The following is a 17,586-nucleotide window of genomic DNA, read 5'->3' on the forward strand; positions in this document are numbered from 1 at the left end:
GTGTTGCTGGCAGACATGAGTATAACTCCCCAGAGGCTATTTCCAAGCGATTGTTGTGACTAAAGTGAAGGGAAGAGAGATGCAATGAACCCTTTTAATGCAAGACTGATACCTCAGGAAGTCACAGCCCATCATGGAAAATAATTAACAAGAATATGGATACTGTATACCCCAAGTGATAATATACAGAAAGCGAAAATTAGTCTCTCTACTAAGTAGCTTGTCTCTTTTCCTTCTAAAAATTCATTAAAAATTTAATTTCTCCCTTTTGTCTCCTCCAGGATATTGAAAAGGCTGCCAGTACATGCATATATTTTAAACAGGGATGAGCTCCCTCGTTGTCTAATACAAAGTGGTCATTCCTGAAACTATATACACAAACAATAGAAATGGACTCTGTAGATTGTATTTATATATTTGCCCATATATGAGTGCAACAGTAATCAGAAAGAGGCTATCAATTTGGGGGGAGCATGGGAAAGGTTAGAGAGCCTGGACATGGGAGGGGCTTGAGGGAAGAACGGGAAAGGGTCGTGATGTAATTATATTTTAATTGAAAATGTGAAAATTATAATACATTTTAAGACAAAACTTTATGCCTGTCATCTATGTATCTCATATCTCTCATCTGTCTGTCTATCTATCTATCTATCTATCTATCTATCTATCTATCTATCTATCTATCTATCTATCTATCTATCTATCCGTCTGTCTATCTATCTATCTATCTATCTATCTATCTATCTATCTATCTATCTATCTATCTATCTATCTATCTATCTATTTATCTATCTGTCACCTTCTATCTTTCTATTGGTCATTTATCATCTATGTACACACATAACTAGAGACATATAAATCACCCATTTTCCTACCCTAAACTCCTCTTTGACTAAGAATTGAGCTGAGGTCCGACTAATGCTGGCCCTTCAATGCTTCACTTTGCTTGCTATGAGCAAGAGTGGGAAGTGTGTACGTAGTTTAAAGTCTGGGCTTTCTAAGTTTTTTTTTTTTTCCCCATAAAGTCTCTTCCTGGTGGCCCACTGTCCCACTGTTGAAAAGCTATTGTCTTAACCAGTTTAGATTATGGTGAACTACTGAGGGTTTTTTTTTTTTTTTAAGTCTGTATGAGTGTAGGATTCTCTTAGATTTATTATGAGTGTGAGACATCTTTGGAAAGGAATTACATCTAAGAAAAAAAGGGCCACAGTCAACCATATTGTCCTGTTCAAGCATGCACATGTTTTATTTAAGTATTCTCCAAAATTCTATTTTTCCAGCATAATGCAGATATTATGCTATCCTTTGAAATAAGATATATGAATTTCAAACAAAATTGTCAAAAACAATGACCTTAGCTACTCCGTATGATACACAGAAATAATTACATGTCACTTACAATACAGATGCACTTAACACAGTCATCAATAATCATTCACCACCATCACAGTACAGTTTTAAATCACCTAAAACATCAAAAGTTTTTTTAATTTCTTTTCTATGAAAATCTGAAGAAATTAATAATTTGTGATAAATGACAATTCAAAAGAGGAAGAATAATTATCAACCAAAATCAACTAAGTGTATTTCATTTATTTGTACTACTAAGAACATGAAAATAGAACTTCTTATTGGGAATCAAAAGATGTTAAGTGTTCCTGATTGTATTTTCCTTAGTCTATATTTTAAAAGGTTTGTCAATAAATGCCATCAAAGAAGTTTCACTATATATTTGCTCTAGAAGCATAAAGTGACAAGAGGCTGGTGTTAATAGAATTGTTAATATTCACGCCGGAGGAAGATTAGTAACTTTTAAAAAAATGCACGAGGAATAAAGCCAGGTCTTTCCAAGAGAAAGCTGAGTTCTCCTTCCTGTCACTCAGCTGTTGATGAAGATCTACTGTGTGCCTAGCACAGTTCTAGAAGCTATTCTATAAACGGGAACCGATGACTTCTGGCTTTACCTGAAAATAATTGGATTAATTCCTTTTTATGGTAAATTGTGATAAGCATTTCAAAATCTCTATGACAGAGGAGTAATCATTAACTTTTTCCATGTATAGAAACTAAGCTTTCGTTCTTACAGTGGTGGTTTGGAATGAACAAAACTTTTCATGACATAAAACTTTTTACACTGTCACGTGCAGACATGTCTGCGGATATTTAAGGGTGAAAAGATAGCAAGACTTTTCACTTCAATATACATAGTGGTCAGCTTCACATCATCACACTCCTGTCCTAATTTTGCAGAGAACTTTGTGCCTTGTGATACACAGGGTCTTTTGAGATAAATTGCTGCTTTCTTGGATGGCATCAAAAGCCTGCTCTCATTAAATATTGCTATATGAAGCACTTCAGTTTACCTCTGCATTTCAGGTGTTCTCAAATGTATTCAAGATCTGAAGCAATAGAAATAACACACTGAGACAGATTCTGCGATCATCCATTCTGTGACTGTTAGTCCCACCTAACTCCTCTCATGAAACACATAAGGGTGTTTCCAGGGTCTGCGTTTTCCTCAATAGTGAGAACACTGGAGACGGTTCATGTCAACTCCTTTACTCTAGTTTTTGTCAAGGGGATTGATGACAGTCTACTTATAATAACCAGTTGGGAAATACAAAAGCAGGAAACTTTTTTTTTTTTAACTACAGTAAGTACTAATCCTGTCATTAGTGAGTAAACCGGAGAGAAAGACACTAGAGAGATCTAGGAACAGATGATGCACTGGGTCACTGGAATACAGTGGACCAAAGAATACTACCAAAAACATTCATGACACAATAGTTTTGGATTAAAAAGTCGCCTAAAACCTGGCCACACCAGAATGTTTTCTATGAATGTGGCTCTTACTGTATCTATGAATATATGGAGAGTCCAAAAAAAAATTCCTGATTCCTGATACAACAGATATAGAATGAATTATTGCAGTTATAACAATGACTAGGTGCAAGGTTAAACAATAATTAATACTGAACTATCCAAACACTTTAGATTTACTAGTGTGCATCCCCATGAGAAACACTGCAGTGCTAAAAGGAGTTTATTTGCACAGCCCACCGTGGAACATGGACAATCAGCTCACTGTAAGTGCACAGAAAGTTCCCCTTTCTACAGGTATAGTTTATCATGCCTATTCTGAAGACAACATAAGGAAACTGAGATCACTGCTCCAAAGAATTCTAGCATGCATTAGGATGGTTTCCTTCAGTCCATACAAATGGATCGTATGAGTTTGTTCATCTACGATAATCTTCACCAGAGCCAATGTTCATGGTTTTAACAGGAAAAATTTTTATCAAAATGTTTTCCATATTTTTTTTGTTTTGCATTCAACTGGAACATTATGTTCAAAGATTCATTTTATTTGTTTTATTAAAAAAGAGTTCTGATCATAAGAAGCATCAATAGGTGGCATTTCATTGTGCTCATTCACAAAGTCAAAGGGTCACAGAGACTTCCTCTGTGAGCAGGTTGAACTCTGTCTTGAAATGCCATTTGCTGTTTTGATTCACATCCTCAACTTTGAAAGCTTTATTTTTTTTTCACTTCCAACCTTCACTTTGCTGTCTTAATCTGCAAAAAAAGGGTTATTATTTCTTCTTTCTTCTACTTTAGATTCTTTCCATATTCAGGGCTCCGATTCTCTTAGACCTGTGACAAGGTCTGTGTCTTACAAAGCAGACACCCTGACGATATTTCCTCCTGAGTACTCAGGAGACTCCGGCCTGTCGTCACCTTCTGGTGTGGTTACTGGAGGTGTTGGGATGCTTATTATTGCTGTGGTCACGTAAGGTTGTTCACAGTTTAGTTTAACGCACTCTTCCATTTTGGCATTTAAGCTGGATCGGCTGATGAGGGAGAAAAGTAGGTTTGAACAGGTTAGGCTATTTATTAAAAACTTTTTTCTTGTAACTGAAGAATGTATATTTTACTACTAATAAATAACATTTAAATATATAAGAAATATCACATTTACAACATTTTAATATATATGATCTTAAATGCTAGTTAATTAAAATGAGTTATATTCTTAAAATCATGCTCAACTTAGTTCAATCGTTTCTCAAAGTATGTTCTATACAAATATAAGGAAAAGGGCTCAGATAACAACTATATGTCTGGGATGAGCAAAGTGAAATAGTTTCTTTGGTGAGAACTTTGAAAGGCTTAAAGGTGCCAACATGGAATGTCATTCCATAGAGATTTTATAATATTTCTGGCCATAAAATCTTAGGGGTGGTGTTTTTCTGAAATGTACAGTTCCTTGAAAGTACCCCACTTAATGATGGTCATATGTTAAGAACCTCAAAATAATAGCTCTAAGTATCTAAAACCTGAAGTTTTCTATACGTGATAGTGTTATGGCAAACCTCCCATGAGGACAAGGAGGAGGGAAGAGCAGGGGTTCCATGTTGGGTGTCTTCCTGGTCACTCTCCACCTTATGTATCGAGACATGTATTGAGATCTGCTGACTCACCAATTCCAGCTAGTCTAGCTACCTAACTTGTCCCCAGGATTGCCTGTCTCTGCCTCCCAATTGATAGGATTATATGCACTTGCAATGAATGACCGGCTTTTATGTGGATTCTAGGGGATCTGAACTCAAGTCCTTAGGCCTCCATGGCAATCAATGTATCCAACAAGCCATCTCCTCTGCCTTTTAATGCCACTTTGACCCTTATTGGATATGCTTGTTCTGTTTTTTTTTTTTTTTTTTTTTTTTTTCCCAGTTTTGTCTCCCTGGTTTCCTTGGAACTGGGACTTAGAGGTGACAGCAGATGTGGTCTATGACTCAGGACAGGCATTTACATAGTACAGTTCAATTCCAAGTACCTGTTGGATAGCGGAGTTCTCTCTACACATCTGATCTGAATTGTACTGAGTTCTTGCACACTGCCTCTATGACTTCCCGACACATTGGCGTTAGGAATGCGGAACGTTTTTTTGTGTCGCCGTGAGCAGCAAGTGCTGGTGACCCCTTGTTGTGAAGACATAGAGGGACTGTGGCTTGAAGGACGATTAACTGTGGCAACTTCCATGCAGCTTTCTTCGAAGACTTGCTCATCCACAAACTCATGGTTCTGTGGGAGAGTTGTGAGAGAATGTGAAGAAAGCAGATAAATGATTTTTTAATTTGAAAGAGATTAAGAGATTAAATATCATTATTTTAAAAATTGGTTAGACTTGATCCAATAGGTAAGTAACATGACTGTCCAAAACACTAAAATATCAAAGTGAAAATTCCTTGAGGGGAAATTTTTGTGGAAAAGAATCTTTATAGCTAGATCTAGAGATTGACATGGGCAAGCTAATCCAGTGTTTATTACAAGCCAACATTTTCTTTTTTTTTACAAATATCATTTGTTACCTTAAGCATAAAATCAGGATGTTATGCATAAAAAACACCAAAAATCTTAAATGAATATAAATAATAACCACAAGGAATTTATAAACTCATAGTGACTTTACTAGGCAAACTAAACTTATAAAAAGAGACTACTGCAATAGAATGTCTTAAGTTAGACTGCTTACTATATATTAACAAATACCTTCATGTATTACAGAAACATTTTTAATTAGAAATCAAGAAACCTCAGGCATTTCCATTTCTTTTGATGCTACCCTAAAATTCTCAATATATAGAAAATTATTATTTTTTAATAAATAATGTAATAGATGTACGTATCTCACAAGAGATTAGTTCCAAGCTTTTGTGGTCTCTTTTCTTATCTCTGTTCATTACCTCTATTTTCCTGACCCCCCACTCAGAGACATACAGTAAGGTGCATCATTTCACATACCACACTTTACAGACCACATATAAATTTTAATTTAAAAACAGGAAAAAAATTACCTCCTGCAATGCCTACATAAGAATTTTGCCTCAGAAATGTAAGAGCAAACATTCTTTAGCCTGAATTGCTGGAGAATGACTTCAATTACTATTTTATCTCTCTCTGTGTAGAAATAGCCTTATAATGAATGGCTTTGCACATTTTGGATTTCACTTAGCCATCTCTCATCCTAAAATATTAGTAAAACAACTGAAGCAATTCATGACCTAATGGGAAATAGATTGTTTTAGTTACTCATTTTGTCATTTCTTTGCTGAGAATAGCATTTTGAAGTACGTAGAATTCAACATTCTATTGTTCTGAGTACAGAGGACAACGATTAGGTGACAGAATTTCATGTTAATTCTTGCCGCACAAAGGATTCATAATCTGTGTTTTTCTCTCACAGTGCACATGCAATACACATGATAACAGCCAGAATGCACAGCAGTCGGACTTATCTCATTAGGGACTGGAATAAAAGAAGCTGCTCTGTTTCTGGTTGCTGTGGATTTTTCTAGGTAGCTCAGACTCTATTTCTTGGGGTTAAAGACATTTATTTTATTAGAAATATCTTTCCATGGTAAAACAGTGAAAAAGAAAAGATAGGAGAAGGACAAATAAATCAGTCCTTATCATTAACTTTCAAGGTGTTCTATTACGTTAGAAGTGCATGTGTAACTTTATTTAAAATTTAAATATAATTATGTAACTACCCTAATTAATTCTCTAAATTTTCTACTTATCATAAGATAATCATCACCTATCTATCTCCACAGCACAGAATCTGGCTATTGTCTTTCCCTCGGCATCTTCCTGTACCTCTTGGTGACCTTCAGATTCTTTCTCTGCCTCCTCATCCATTTGTCTGTTCTCTATCTTTACTTATATAATCTTGTTAAGTGTGAGTCTGAGCCTTTTGTGGCGGAGCTATTTCTCAAGCCCTTACATTGTCTTTGCTGTCTCCATGTCCTCCCAATTTCAAGTTCATTTGTATCTCTCAAGCCCTCCAAAGAAATGAGAGGTGGGCAGGGAGGATTTCTTGAGTCTGTCTGCTCATGGCCCCTCATTGCTTCAACTGTGGCCCCTGTCTTGCTTACACATCTTACTACTCTTCCCCAGTACATCCACCTTTCCTGTTTTGCCCTATCAATGGAGGCTTGATGGTGATGGATTTATACTGGTTTCACAAAATCTTGGATCTGCCTCACTAGTGGGTGCAGAACAGGCAAGTGATATATATTTGCTGAATGACTATCTAGATAAACAAGTTGATGGGAGATATGTTAGAATTCAGTCTCCTTATGTATAATGTATAATTTATAATATATGATTTATCATGTATCACTGATGAGTGAGCTGACCCCATTCGTACATGATAAACATTTCATTTGACTCAGTGGTCACAGACTGTGATGTGCATGAACAGCTAGCTTAATAATGAGTGACCGGGCTGTGGGAGAATTCCCACAGTCAGTACACAAGTGAGGAGATGGAGACTTCTTTGTATCTAGGGACACTCTGTTATTATCATTTTATTGTACTAAAAAGATAATTTTAAAATGTCTATCTCTATTCATTATACCTGTGAATAAAAGAAATATGTGCTTTCTCATCCTTTCCTCTTTTGTGATGGCTTTGACAGTTAATTTACACTTGAAATTTTATTATTTTCTTATTTAAATTATTTTACAAACAGAAGAAGCAATATTTCATTCGGTAGTTATTGGAAGATATCTTTCTCTCTTTATTCATCTGGTGTCCTGGATAAGACTTAATGCAGCCACTTAGGGCCAAGCATCTATAAGAACTATAGCAATTTCCAAGTTGAATCATTACTAAGTAATTTCAATTACTGTGGAATTTTCTGTAACCGTTCTTTTAGCATATTTTGTAGAGATGCCGAGACTCAAATCCTGCTTGGAGACATCACGTTTGCACAGAGGTGGACAGAATTGCTGTCAGGGTGCAAGACTGCAGCCCTGCTGGCCTCTTACCGTGGTTTTCTCCAGGCAGTGAAGCAAGTGGTGGTGTTGTGTCTCGAAGCTGGATCCGGATTTGCTAACGAAGGCCGGCTCATCCTCTGAAGACTGTAACACAGAGAAGACACAGAACCTTCTTTTAATTTATAAGCCAGGGGAATCTGGGCTACCCATGTGCACAGAGACTCCTGGCCTGCTTTCTGAGACTCACTAAAAAAAGACATCTGTAATTAAGTCTGGGTGATCAGCGAGTACATTTCCATTTGGTCTTTTAAGACTACACCTTCTTGAAGTGAAAATTCAATTCCCTCCTAGACTAAGTTTATCAAGAGTTTATCAAGTTCTACTTCGACCATGTGGCCTTTGTAACACTGAACACTTCTCTCTCTTCCTCAGAAGTAGAGAAAGATCTCATCCCAGACCCCTATCAAAGTGTACTTTAAGGAACACATGTAATTTTGAGATAAAATGAAGCATTGGAATGATTGACATTTTTTTTTAAGTCATCGATGTCACCGTGGACAGGATGTCAGTGGACAACATGGGGCTGGAATTCATTCCTGGAAACAGAAATCATGACCACTGGTAATATCTCCTAGCACAGTTTCTAAGCTGTTATAGGCAACTACAACGTACAGTGGAAAGTTATAAAAATGACATTCTGTTGTTCCACCAGTCATTTTCATAATTACTGCAATAAAATCATATGGTTAAGTGGAGATGAATGACTATCATGCTGATGAGCCCATGGATACAAAGAAGCGAACGCTTGGCTGTACCTGCAACTGGTTGCTGAGTAGCCCATTCCGCTTGCTCTGCATGTAGGCGTTCGCACTTCCACTTTTGGCTGCCCGGATCCTGGCCAGCCTTGCTTTCTACAGGAGAAGAAAAAACCCAAACACCCTGTGAACACTTACGAATTCTGTTTGTAAGTCAGAGAATGAACATTTTGAAGAGAAATTATTATTTGTTATTATGGTGTCCATGATGTGTGTGGATGTGCATGCCACAGCTCACATGTGTGGCAGTCAGAGGACAGGTCTGAGGGCCAGAGCTCTCATCCTGTTTTTCTGAATGTCAAACCCAGGTCTTGGGATACAAAGCCTTTACCCACTGAGCCGTGGGGCTGGCCTGCAGAAAATGCGTTCTGTGTATTGCTCTGGTCAACAGACGTATTTTGAAAGGAAGCCGCCTTGCCAGATGAAACAACTGAAAACGGTCCTCCAAGCTTTGAGTGTTTTCTTGTTAGCTGTCTCGGAGCTGCCTTATGCATTCAGAATTGGGATGCATCTTTACAGTGAAATCAGATTATCTTGTTATTCTCTCAGTTTTGCCAGGAGCTAAATAACAGTATCTCTTGACTTATGCTTACACTTTCTCTGATCGGAGCAACCTAATGAAGTGGAGACCACAGACCCAGCAGAGCATCTGTCAATTCCCGTTCACGTCGCTTGTTTCTTTTGTTTCCAGGAACCAGTTGAGACTCCCACCCCACTTCTCTACCATGTTCTCATTTCCCTCTCTACTCCCTCCCTCCCTTGCTTTTCCTCTTTCTTCCTCTAGCTTTCCTACTTTCCCATTTCCCTTCTTCCCTCACTCCCCCTCTCCCTTTCTCTTCCTTCTTTCTCTCTTTACCCCTCTCCTTCACTCCCAATCTTTTTCTAAATTCACTATTCACCGGCACCTGTAGATCCTAACTCAATTGTTTTATTTGCAGTTATGCTGTTCAATTGATCAAAGGGGAGCCCATGCTGAGTAACACATAATCTTTAAATCCTTGAACTTAGGTAATTCGATGTCTGCACACGTCTATACATTGATATATTCATTTGATTTCTAGTTCACTTGTGAACCTGTTGAGATGAAGACTGCAGTGAGTCTATCCAAAGGGATTTATAAGACTCCTTACATTTTCAAAGCATTTTCCATAGACTGCTCTTCTGTTTGGAGAATTTCAGGTGGTCATTCAGTTGGTCACAGTTCCAATGGGATCATCAGTGCAGGGTTACCAGCACTACAACTGGTGGCTAGCTCTCTTTTTACGATATCTGCCACATGGTTGCCTTCTTACTGTGGTGGAGGTATCCTGCTCTCCCCCCCTGGACAGCACATTCTGAGGACCACTCTTTACGACTCATGGTTAATAAGCATATGCAACAAAGCAAGAAGTTTCTTGCAAACTCACTCTGAGAAACCCACCGATTCCTTCATGAACAATCCATAACCATACTACCTTCAGTCTCAAGCTCTCGAATGCTGTTTTGTGTAAAAATTCAAAGATTACTTCCATTCTAAAAATAGAAAAGAGATATGTGCCTATGAAAAAATTGCCAATACCACAAAGACACACACCAGGCAAATACTGTGACCTATGGCCATTCTCCCTTATGCTTTGTAGCCAAGGGCTGGTGTATGTCCTGTTAGAAGCTAAGTATGTGCATGTACATATCTTAACACAGCTGGAAGAACACATCTCACAGTCTTCTGGAGTTTATTTAATTTCTACACCTGGAACCTTCATCTCTGAACACACACAAAGATCACTATAAATTTTATGGCTGTATGATATGTCACTGTTCCGATGAAGCATGCTTTATTTAGTCAACTACCGATTAATTTGTTTTTTAAGTACTGAGAATGGAAACCAGGGTTTATGCATGTGGGGCAAGTGCTCTACTGTTGATTTTCCTCCCCAGTCTTTTCTGTTTTTTTTTGTTTTTTGTTTTTTTGACAGGAACTATACAAGGGTGGTGTGTGGAAGAGGGTGGAGCCAGGGCACATGGGAGGAGTTGGAGGGAAATGACATAATTATGTCGAATCCCCTGGAGCTGCAATTACAGATAGTTTTGAACCACTCAGGTGTCCTGGTAGGAACTGAACTCTAGTCTTCTGGAAGAGCAGCAAGCACTCTTAACTGCTGGTCCATCTCTTCAGTCACTGTGTTTTATTTAATACTTTTGAGAAAGGAATTTTCTAAGTGGTGGAGGCTAGTCCTGAACTGATGATTTTGCTTCAGGCTCCAGAGAAGCTGGAATCACGGGCATGTTTTAGCACAATTAACTTTTGTTTGTTGTGGTGGTTTTGAGACAGGCTCTTATGAAACTCAGGTTGGCCCTGAATATATTAAATAGCTGAGGCTGGCTGTTGGAAGGCCTTGCTGGCTGGACAGAGGTTGCAGTCTATCATGGCCTGGCAGCTTTTTCCAAAACCTTGACAACATGGAGACTTCCTCCTTCCCTAGCAAAACTACCTGCTCTTTCCCTGCCCTTATCTGGAGAATGTCCCTGTGCCTGGAGGACTGACCTTATCTAAAAGCTGTCTCTAAGCCAGATAGCTGATTCATCTTTAGCTTGACCCTTGGCACAGATTCCTGCTAGAAGACTTGTACTAAGAGCTCTGCTATAGGACCCTACTGCCACATAGGAAGCCTTGTGATAGGAATGTGCCATTTAATGCAAATTAGGGTTTGTCTCCAGGATCCCCAATCCTGTATATTCCTTATGCTCTGGAATAAAGTTGAGCTGGTTCACCGAGTCTGTCTCCCAGAGGGCTGTCTCTGCCATACCCACAGCCCTGCAAACTCGGTTGCCCATTTCTGCTTCCTCCACCCTCATGGACAAATTCAGTCAATGACCTGGAGGAAGAAGCAGAGCCACAGCTGGCCTCAAGGTTGTCATTGAATTCCTTAGCCTCCTGCCTCCACTTCTCAAATTCTGGAACCACAGGCATGCATCATCAAGTAAAAATTTAAGCAGCCTTTGCACAGCAAGCAAGACAGCTGCTTCGAGCATGGTGGTGACAAGTTTCAGACGGAAGGCTTGTTTTCATATCAGAGGAGTGTGTGTGTGTGTGTGTGTGTGTGTGTGTGTGTGTGTGTGTGTGTGTTGGCAGGTTTTATGGAATTTCATCTATTTTTTTGAGAGCAGTACTGAGCTGTCTCAAACACCATTTATCGTTATGGCTTCAGTTCTACTCCTTCCTCCTTCACCTTTAAGTTCGTGCTTTGTGTATGTCGATTCCATTTTAAAACAGTACACTGTATCAAGATCATTTTTGTATGTGATGGGAAAAATTGTCAAATTTCATTTTTGTTGTCAGTATCATGCTTAGGTCACTGAAAATATTTAGCCAGGCCTGGAGAATTACATTGGGAGGCAGAAAGAAACCCTTTATCTTTTGTGAATCAGGTTTGGGTTTTCAGGCCAAAACTGAACAAAACAATGGCCTTGACAGGCATGCTGGGAAATGACCTAGAATTGCCCCAGTCATTTACAAACAAGCAAAGTACCCACTGGTGTCCAGACAGTGCACTTGTGGTTTCTGTCCTTTCAGCTCCTCAAACATCCACTGCCTTATTTGATCCACCTTCTCCCTTCGGTTTCTCTGCTGCTTCAAACTCCTCCCTTCTCCATCTCCTGCATTTCCGGGCTTCTTTCCTCTCCTCGCTCTTTCTCCCTGTACCCCTCCATCCCTGTATATTGCATTTCCTACATCACAGTTGCTTCTCTCACCTGTGTTAATTCTCTAAGCACTAGGCAGCCATTTGAGTAAGTTGGAATATTTTCCTTTGAGACATGTACCATAAGCAAAACTCCTGTCCATAACAGGAGAATGGCATACCGTTCATCACATAATAAGACTTTATAAATGGTAGCAACCTCTAACACCTATAGAGTCTTAGCCTCCTGTAAAAAAAAAAAAAAAAAAAAAAAAAAAGGTGGGGGGGAGGACAAGGGAGAGTTGGCAGGCTGAACAATCCTGCCACAACCCAGGCCCGGAACCAGAGTTATGGGTTGGCCCACCCCAGGATACACCCCATCTGTGATCTGCTGGAGCACGTGAACAGACTGGTTCTGCAGACCAAAAGCTGCAGGATTTCTGCAACACAGGTCAACAGTAGGATAACCTAGAGGAGCCCCGGTGAGGGCCCAGCCTCGATAGTGTAGCAGAAACCAGAGGCCTCGGACCAGACCAGTGACTCTTGGCAATGAACTTCCAAGAAAAGATGTATGGACAAAAGAGTTTACTGTGTGACTCGCTACGACACACTACAGCTTCCATGATGAGATGTCGGCCCCCTTTTTTTCTTTTTCTCTTAAATTTTAATTTTTTTTGGGGGGGGGAGCTGCAAGGGCAGAGAGTGGATACACGGGGATGGGAAATGAATGGGACCAAGATGCATGATGCGAAAGACACAAAGAATAACTAAAAAGAAAGTTAAAAAAAATTTGTTTTAAAAGACAGAACAGCCATGTTTGTTAAGCCATGTACTGTATTAGTAAAAGAACCACCTGTCCGTCTGTCTTAACTGCACCCACAGCTTTTCTTCCAGTCTGATGTAACACTGTGGGTTAACTGGCTTAATTCATCCTGTGGCGTACCGTACCAAATATGTTGAATTCCAGCCTTTACCATCTGTGATTACAGCTTCGGTTCCAGCAGGTAATTGAAGGAGACTACTTTACAAAGCTGCTTCAGAAACTCTCTTTTCGTGGGACTTACTCAGTGTGACCGTCATGGCCATTCTGGCTGTGTGATGAGAGGCTAGGAGAGAACAGTCTCTTCAACCCCCTACTTGCCCCTGTAGGGAAGAGCAGCATCTTTCCACAGCAAGTGCCAGCAGTGTGAGTGCAAATTAGGATGAGGTTTTAGTAAGTGTTTTGAACCATAGTGGTACTGAATCAAAAAACATTTTCAAGACTTTAGGGAAATGAAGGTATCCCAGGCAACCTAGTGATTGAGATAATGTCTCTCTTCTTACTAATCTGAGACAATTCATTATTCCTTAAATATTAGCCCCCACATTCCCTAAATGTGTTCCAGACATCACACTACAGTTTGTTTCTTTCATTCAACACTCAAATGTTCCACGTGGACGTAGCCTAGGAAGCTTTGTCAGCTCTGAAGGTCTGAGGAGTTTATTGGATTATTTCCATTTGCTAAGGAAAATAGCTGCCCTAGAATTGAAACAAGCCAAATCCATGGACAATGAGAGTGGAGGACAGTGTCTTAGACCATGTGCTAGTCTAAAGTGTGGGTAATCCCAGAGAGGGCAGGGTTGGCAGGCACAGTGCTGGGGTTTACCCCAGTGGAAAGAATGAGTGAGTGAAATGAAGTCAGCAAGAGGCCTCACGGCCAGGAGAGGTAAACATGGAAACATGTAAGAGGGCATCAGAGGCGCTGTCCTCCATATATAGAATATATTTTGATATTCTAATATATAGGGGAAATTAACATATAGATATTTGAATCATGCTAAAGTTTTCTGGTCTTGGGATTAAACCAATAGGTGTGTGATCACATGAAAGGCCTCTGTAAAACTGAAATAATGATACAACCTTTGCAAGTGATTGTAAATATGAGGACACATTAAAATCACCCATGGCATAGTAGAAACCCTGGATGGAGACAGTTGTTTGAGTATTATGAAATTATCATTATTCCATGGAAAATTCAGGATACCTTTGAATAGGCAGATGACTGTGTAATCTCACTCATATTTTAAAACAGGATAGCTTCTTGCTTCAAAACGTCACCCTTATGATCTGGTACTCTACCAATTAAGACTTACTTCTGGCAAATAAACTCTATTTAATAAGTAATTTTTGAATGATGGAATGAAAAATAAATCTAGTAAGATGCAATTGCCAGTAAGTAGAAGAGCTTACCACAGACGATATCCGTCTTCACTCCCAAGTCAGTGTTGAGTAAAGACTACCAAGGGTGGGGAGGAGCGGAGCAAACCATGCATTGGCTTTAAAGGTGGGAATGTGTAGGAGAAACAGAAAGAAGATGTGATATGTGGAGGGCCTAGAAGGAAAATCCCCTGACAGTCCTGACAGGAAATCTCTCACACACATGCAATGTATGTTTCCTGTCTTGTTCAAGGTTGGAGCTGGCCACAGGCCCAAACACAGAAAACAACAACTTTATAATACTATTTTAATTGGTCCATTTGAGTGTTGCTGCTATTGAATTGTTACTGAGGACAGTGCTTGCTTGACTAAATTATTGGTTATTTTTGTGCACCTGTGATACCTATTAAGTCACTGAGGCTTCAGGCACAGATTAATATAAAGCATCTTAGTCTAATGGAAATCTAGTCTGTTTTGTTTTCAGTCTCTCAGGATAGAGAGTAAGAAACAGTCCTTGGTAACTTATTTTATTTAATATACATGTTCTTCCTGAGATTATGCTCAGTTTATTGGGCATAGGCTTTTTTACTGGACATACTATATTAGGTTATTTTATCTGGCTTTATTAAGTCTATTTCTCTAGTCGTTACATGCAAAATTCATTACACTGTGGCAGAAGTTTAGGATATAAACAATAGTTTGAAAATGCCAAAAAAATTCATAAAGTACACTTTTCAATTATTGTGCTTCATAACATCACATTTATTTAGTTTTGGTCTTCAAATTTATTTAGGTACAAATACTTCCAAGCACTTTTCTGGCTTTGGAACTGGTCCCATCACCGAGTTTCGACATGCTTGTCAGCACTGTATGGCATCAGTCAAGTACAACCTCTCACAAGGTAGCCCTTGAATAACTGTCCATGAGCTCATGTAGGTACAGGGCACATTCTGCCCAGATCTTATTTATGTCAGGTATCAGAACATGCTTTCTTTGAACTTGTTTAGCTTTAGAACTGCTTGCTTTAAGGAATTTATAGTATTGTAAAGATATTCTCAGATTTTTTATTATTATACATGATGTTCTTTGCAAAAAAAAAATCCACAGATAATTGTACCTCGGATTGTTTGTAAGTAGTTCTTATACTAACAGAAGGCTTACAATGGCGACAGGTAAATGGTCGGAGTTAAGCTCTTTGGAGGATGACTGATATTTCAGATAGTGTCTGTGAGTGCCTTGTGGAGGGATTTTACTGTGTGGCTACAGCCACATAAAAGGTTCCTTGTAGAGGAGCCTGAAACCGATCCTTAGAGCTCTGCTTTCCAAATGTGTCCTGCAAGAGACGGGAGCAGCCAGAGTGCCTGCCTGTCTTCCTCCTCCTTTCCTCCTTGCTTTCTCTTTCTTAACATTTCTAGCCCAGTGCATTATTAGAAATCCACATAAGTGTTGTCTGAATTATTTATTACTGCTCTGGATAATAATTTAAAGCTAGCTATTTGTTCACCAAGGGAGGAATTCCTTAAAGGTTGACCACAATGAAGGGAAAATGCTCTCTGACGTTGTACACAAATGAGGTCTCTGTTGAACGTGCCTATCCCTTCAAGGAATCACTGAAATTATCCAAGGATTACCTTTTGAGGGTTTATAATTTATTGGTGCCACACATTGCTGACCACCATGTTTAAACTCCATTATGGGACCATTCACAAAGCCAGTAGAGAACTGCATTAAATTGCTGATGATGTCTTGCAGGTGCACTAGATTATCTAGGTTGTGCACAAAATGAAACATAGTTGTGAATGGAGTTTGGTTATTTAAAAAATGATGCTTTCTGGAAAGGAGAAAAATGCAATGGCCATGAAGAATACTGGAAATTATTCTGTTCTTAGAATGCTACACATTGTAAGAACAGAAAAAGAAACAAGAAAGATTTTCAAAGTGATTTCTGAGCAAAAGAGGCTCTTCATCATGGTGACTAATTTGATGAAGAACGAGGAAGGCACATGCACTAACTAACACGCATCCAGTTTTTCTGACAAGCAGGCAATGCCAGGGTTAAGTGTTTTATTCAAATTAGATTTTTAAATCGAATTTACATGGTGTCTTACCAATTAGTCTCAAGATGGTTCCAATAGAAGGGGACTATCAAAGGGCACCAAGCTATGTCTCAGATGTTCTTCCCAGTTGGCACAGGATGTAGGAAATAGCTGAGCTCTGCCCTCCCCCTGCTCAGACTGGCTTACACTGAACGGCTGCTCTTCAACTGTTTAGTTACACTATCTTAGGATGGCTTGGTTCCTAGAAACTTAAGGATTCCCACTCCTTAAACTGGCAGAATGATGGCAACCAAATCTTAGAGTTTGGTGAAGACTATATAAATGATGTTTTGAACATTATACCATAGAAAATCATCAGTAAACATTAATGTTGCTAATTATAAGTTATTACAAGTTAACTTTAAGTTTACATGGATTTATATACTTTTATATATCATAATAATATTCTTGTTTCCCCATGTTAAACACAAATATATACTGGGATTATTTTTAGAGGAATTAAATAATTGGCACAAAGTTCAGCGACACAGGGAACTCCTGGGTCAGGAGAACAACAAAAACAAACCAAAAAACAACAACTTAGATCCAAATGCTCAGAATTTTCCTACTTCCTGTCTCAAGTGAGCAAAACAGATGAGATACACATCTTGGTTCTCATTCACAGCCCTCTCGTATTGGAACCTACCTGGTCTCTGACGGATAAGGTCTAAATGAATCAGATCTAGAAATCGGATCTTAATACTCATTCTTAAGCATATGTATCTGAATTAATGGTTATTAGCTCTGTTCACAATTACTCCTGACTTTCTACCTTCTGCCCCGTGGCAGCCATTCTCTGCCTACTGTTAATCTGAAAGGGACTGTGTGACCAGCTTCGGCTAAAGCAGCAGAGGTGCCAGGGTCTGGGGCCGGCAACTTCAAGAACGATCTTAGGAGGCAGAGTGCACTTCATCACGCCCATGACTGTAGAGGTGCAGAGCATTGGGAGTTTCCATCTCGAGACAGATAATGGACCAGTAGCGTGATCATGATCTATATCCATTCACATTAGTGAAAACACAATACCTTGTTTAG

The 17,586-nt window shown here is 39.1% G+C and overlaps 1 protein-coding gene across 1 annotated transcript in view; it reads right to left on the bottom strand.

Moving 5' to 3' along the window:
* Positions 1 to 1,219: 1,219 nt before the first annotated feature.
* The window catches only part of Kcnd2 (potassium voltage-gated channel subfamily D member 2), a 498,401-nt gene continuing 482,034 nt past the window's right edge, over positions 1,220 to 17,586 (bottom strand). Inside the window, exons 3-6 of the mRNA XM_006994492.4 lie at positions 8,600 to 8,695; positions 7,836 to 7,928; positions 4,838 to 5,085; positions 1,220 to 3,851 (exon numbers count right to left, since the gene is read on the bottom strand). Coding sequence (XP_006994554.1) covers positions 3,674 to 3,851; positions 4,838 to 5,085; positions 7,836 to 7,928; positions 8,600 to 8,695 — 615 coding nt within the window. The 3' untranslated portion in view covers positions 1,220 to 3,673. The remainder of the gene's footprint in view (positions 3,852 to 4,837; positions 5,086 to 7,835; positions 7,929 to 8,599; positions 8,696 to 17,586) is intronic.

The sequence above is a fragment of the Peromyscus maniculatus genome, chromosome 3 (genome assembly GCF_049852395.1).
Source record: "Peromyscus maniculatus bairdii isolate BWxNUB_F1_BW_parent chromosome 3, HU_Pman_BW_mat_3.1, whole genome shotgun sequence".
NCBI lineage: Eukaryota > Metazoa > Chordata > Mammalia > Rodentia > Cricetidae > Peromyscus > Peromyscus maniculatus.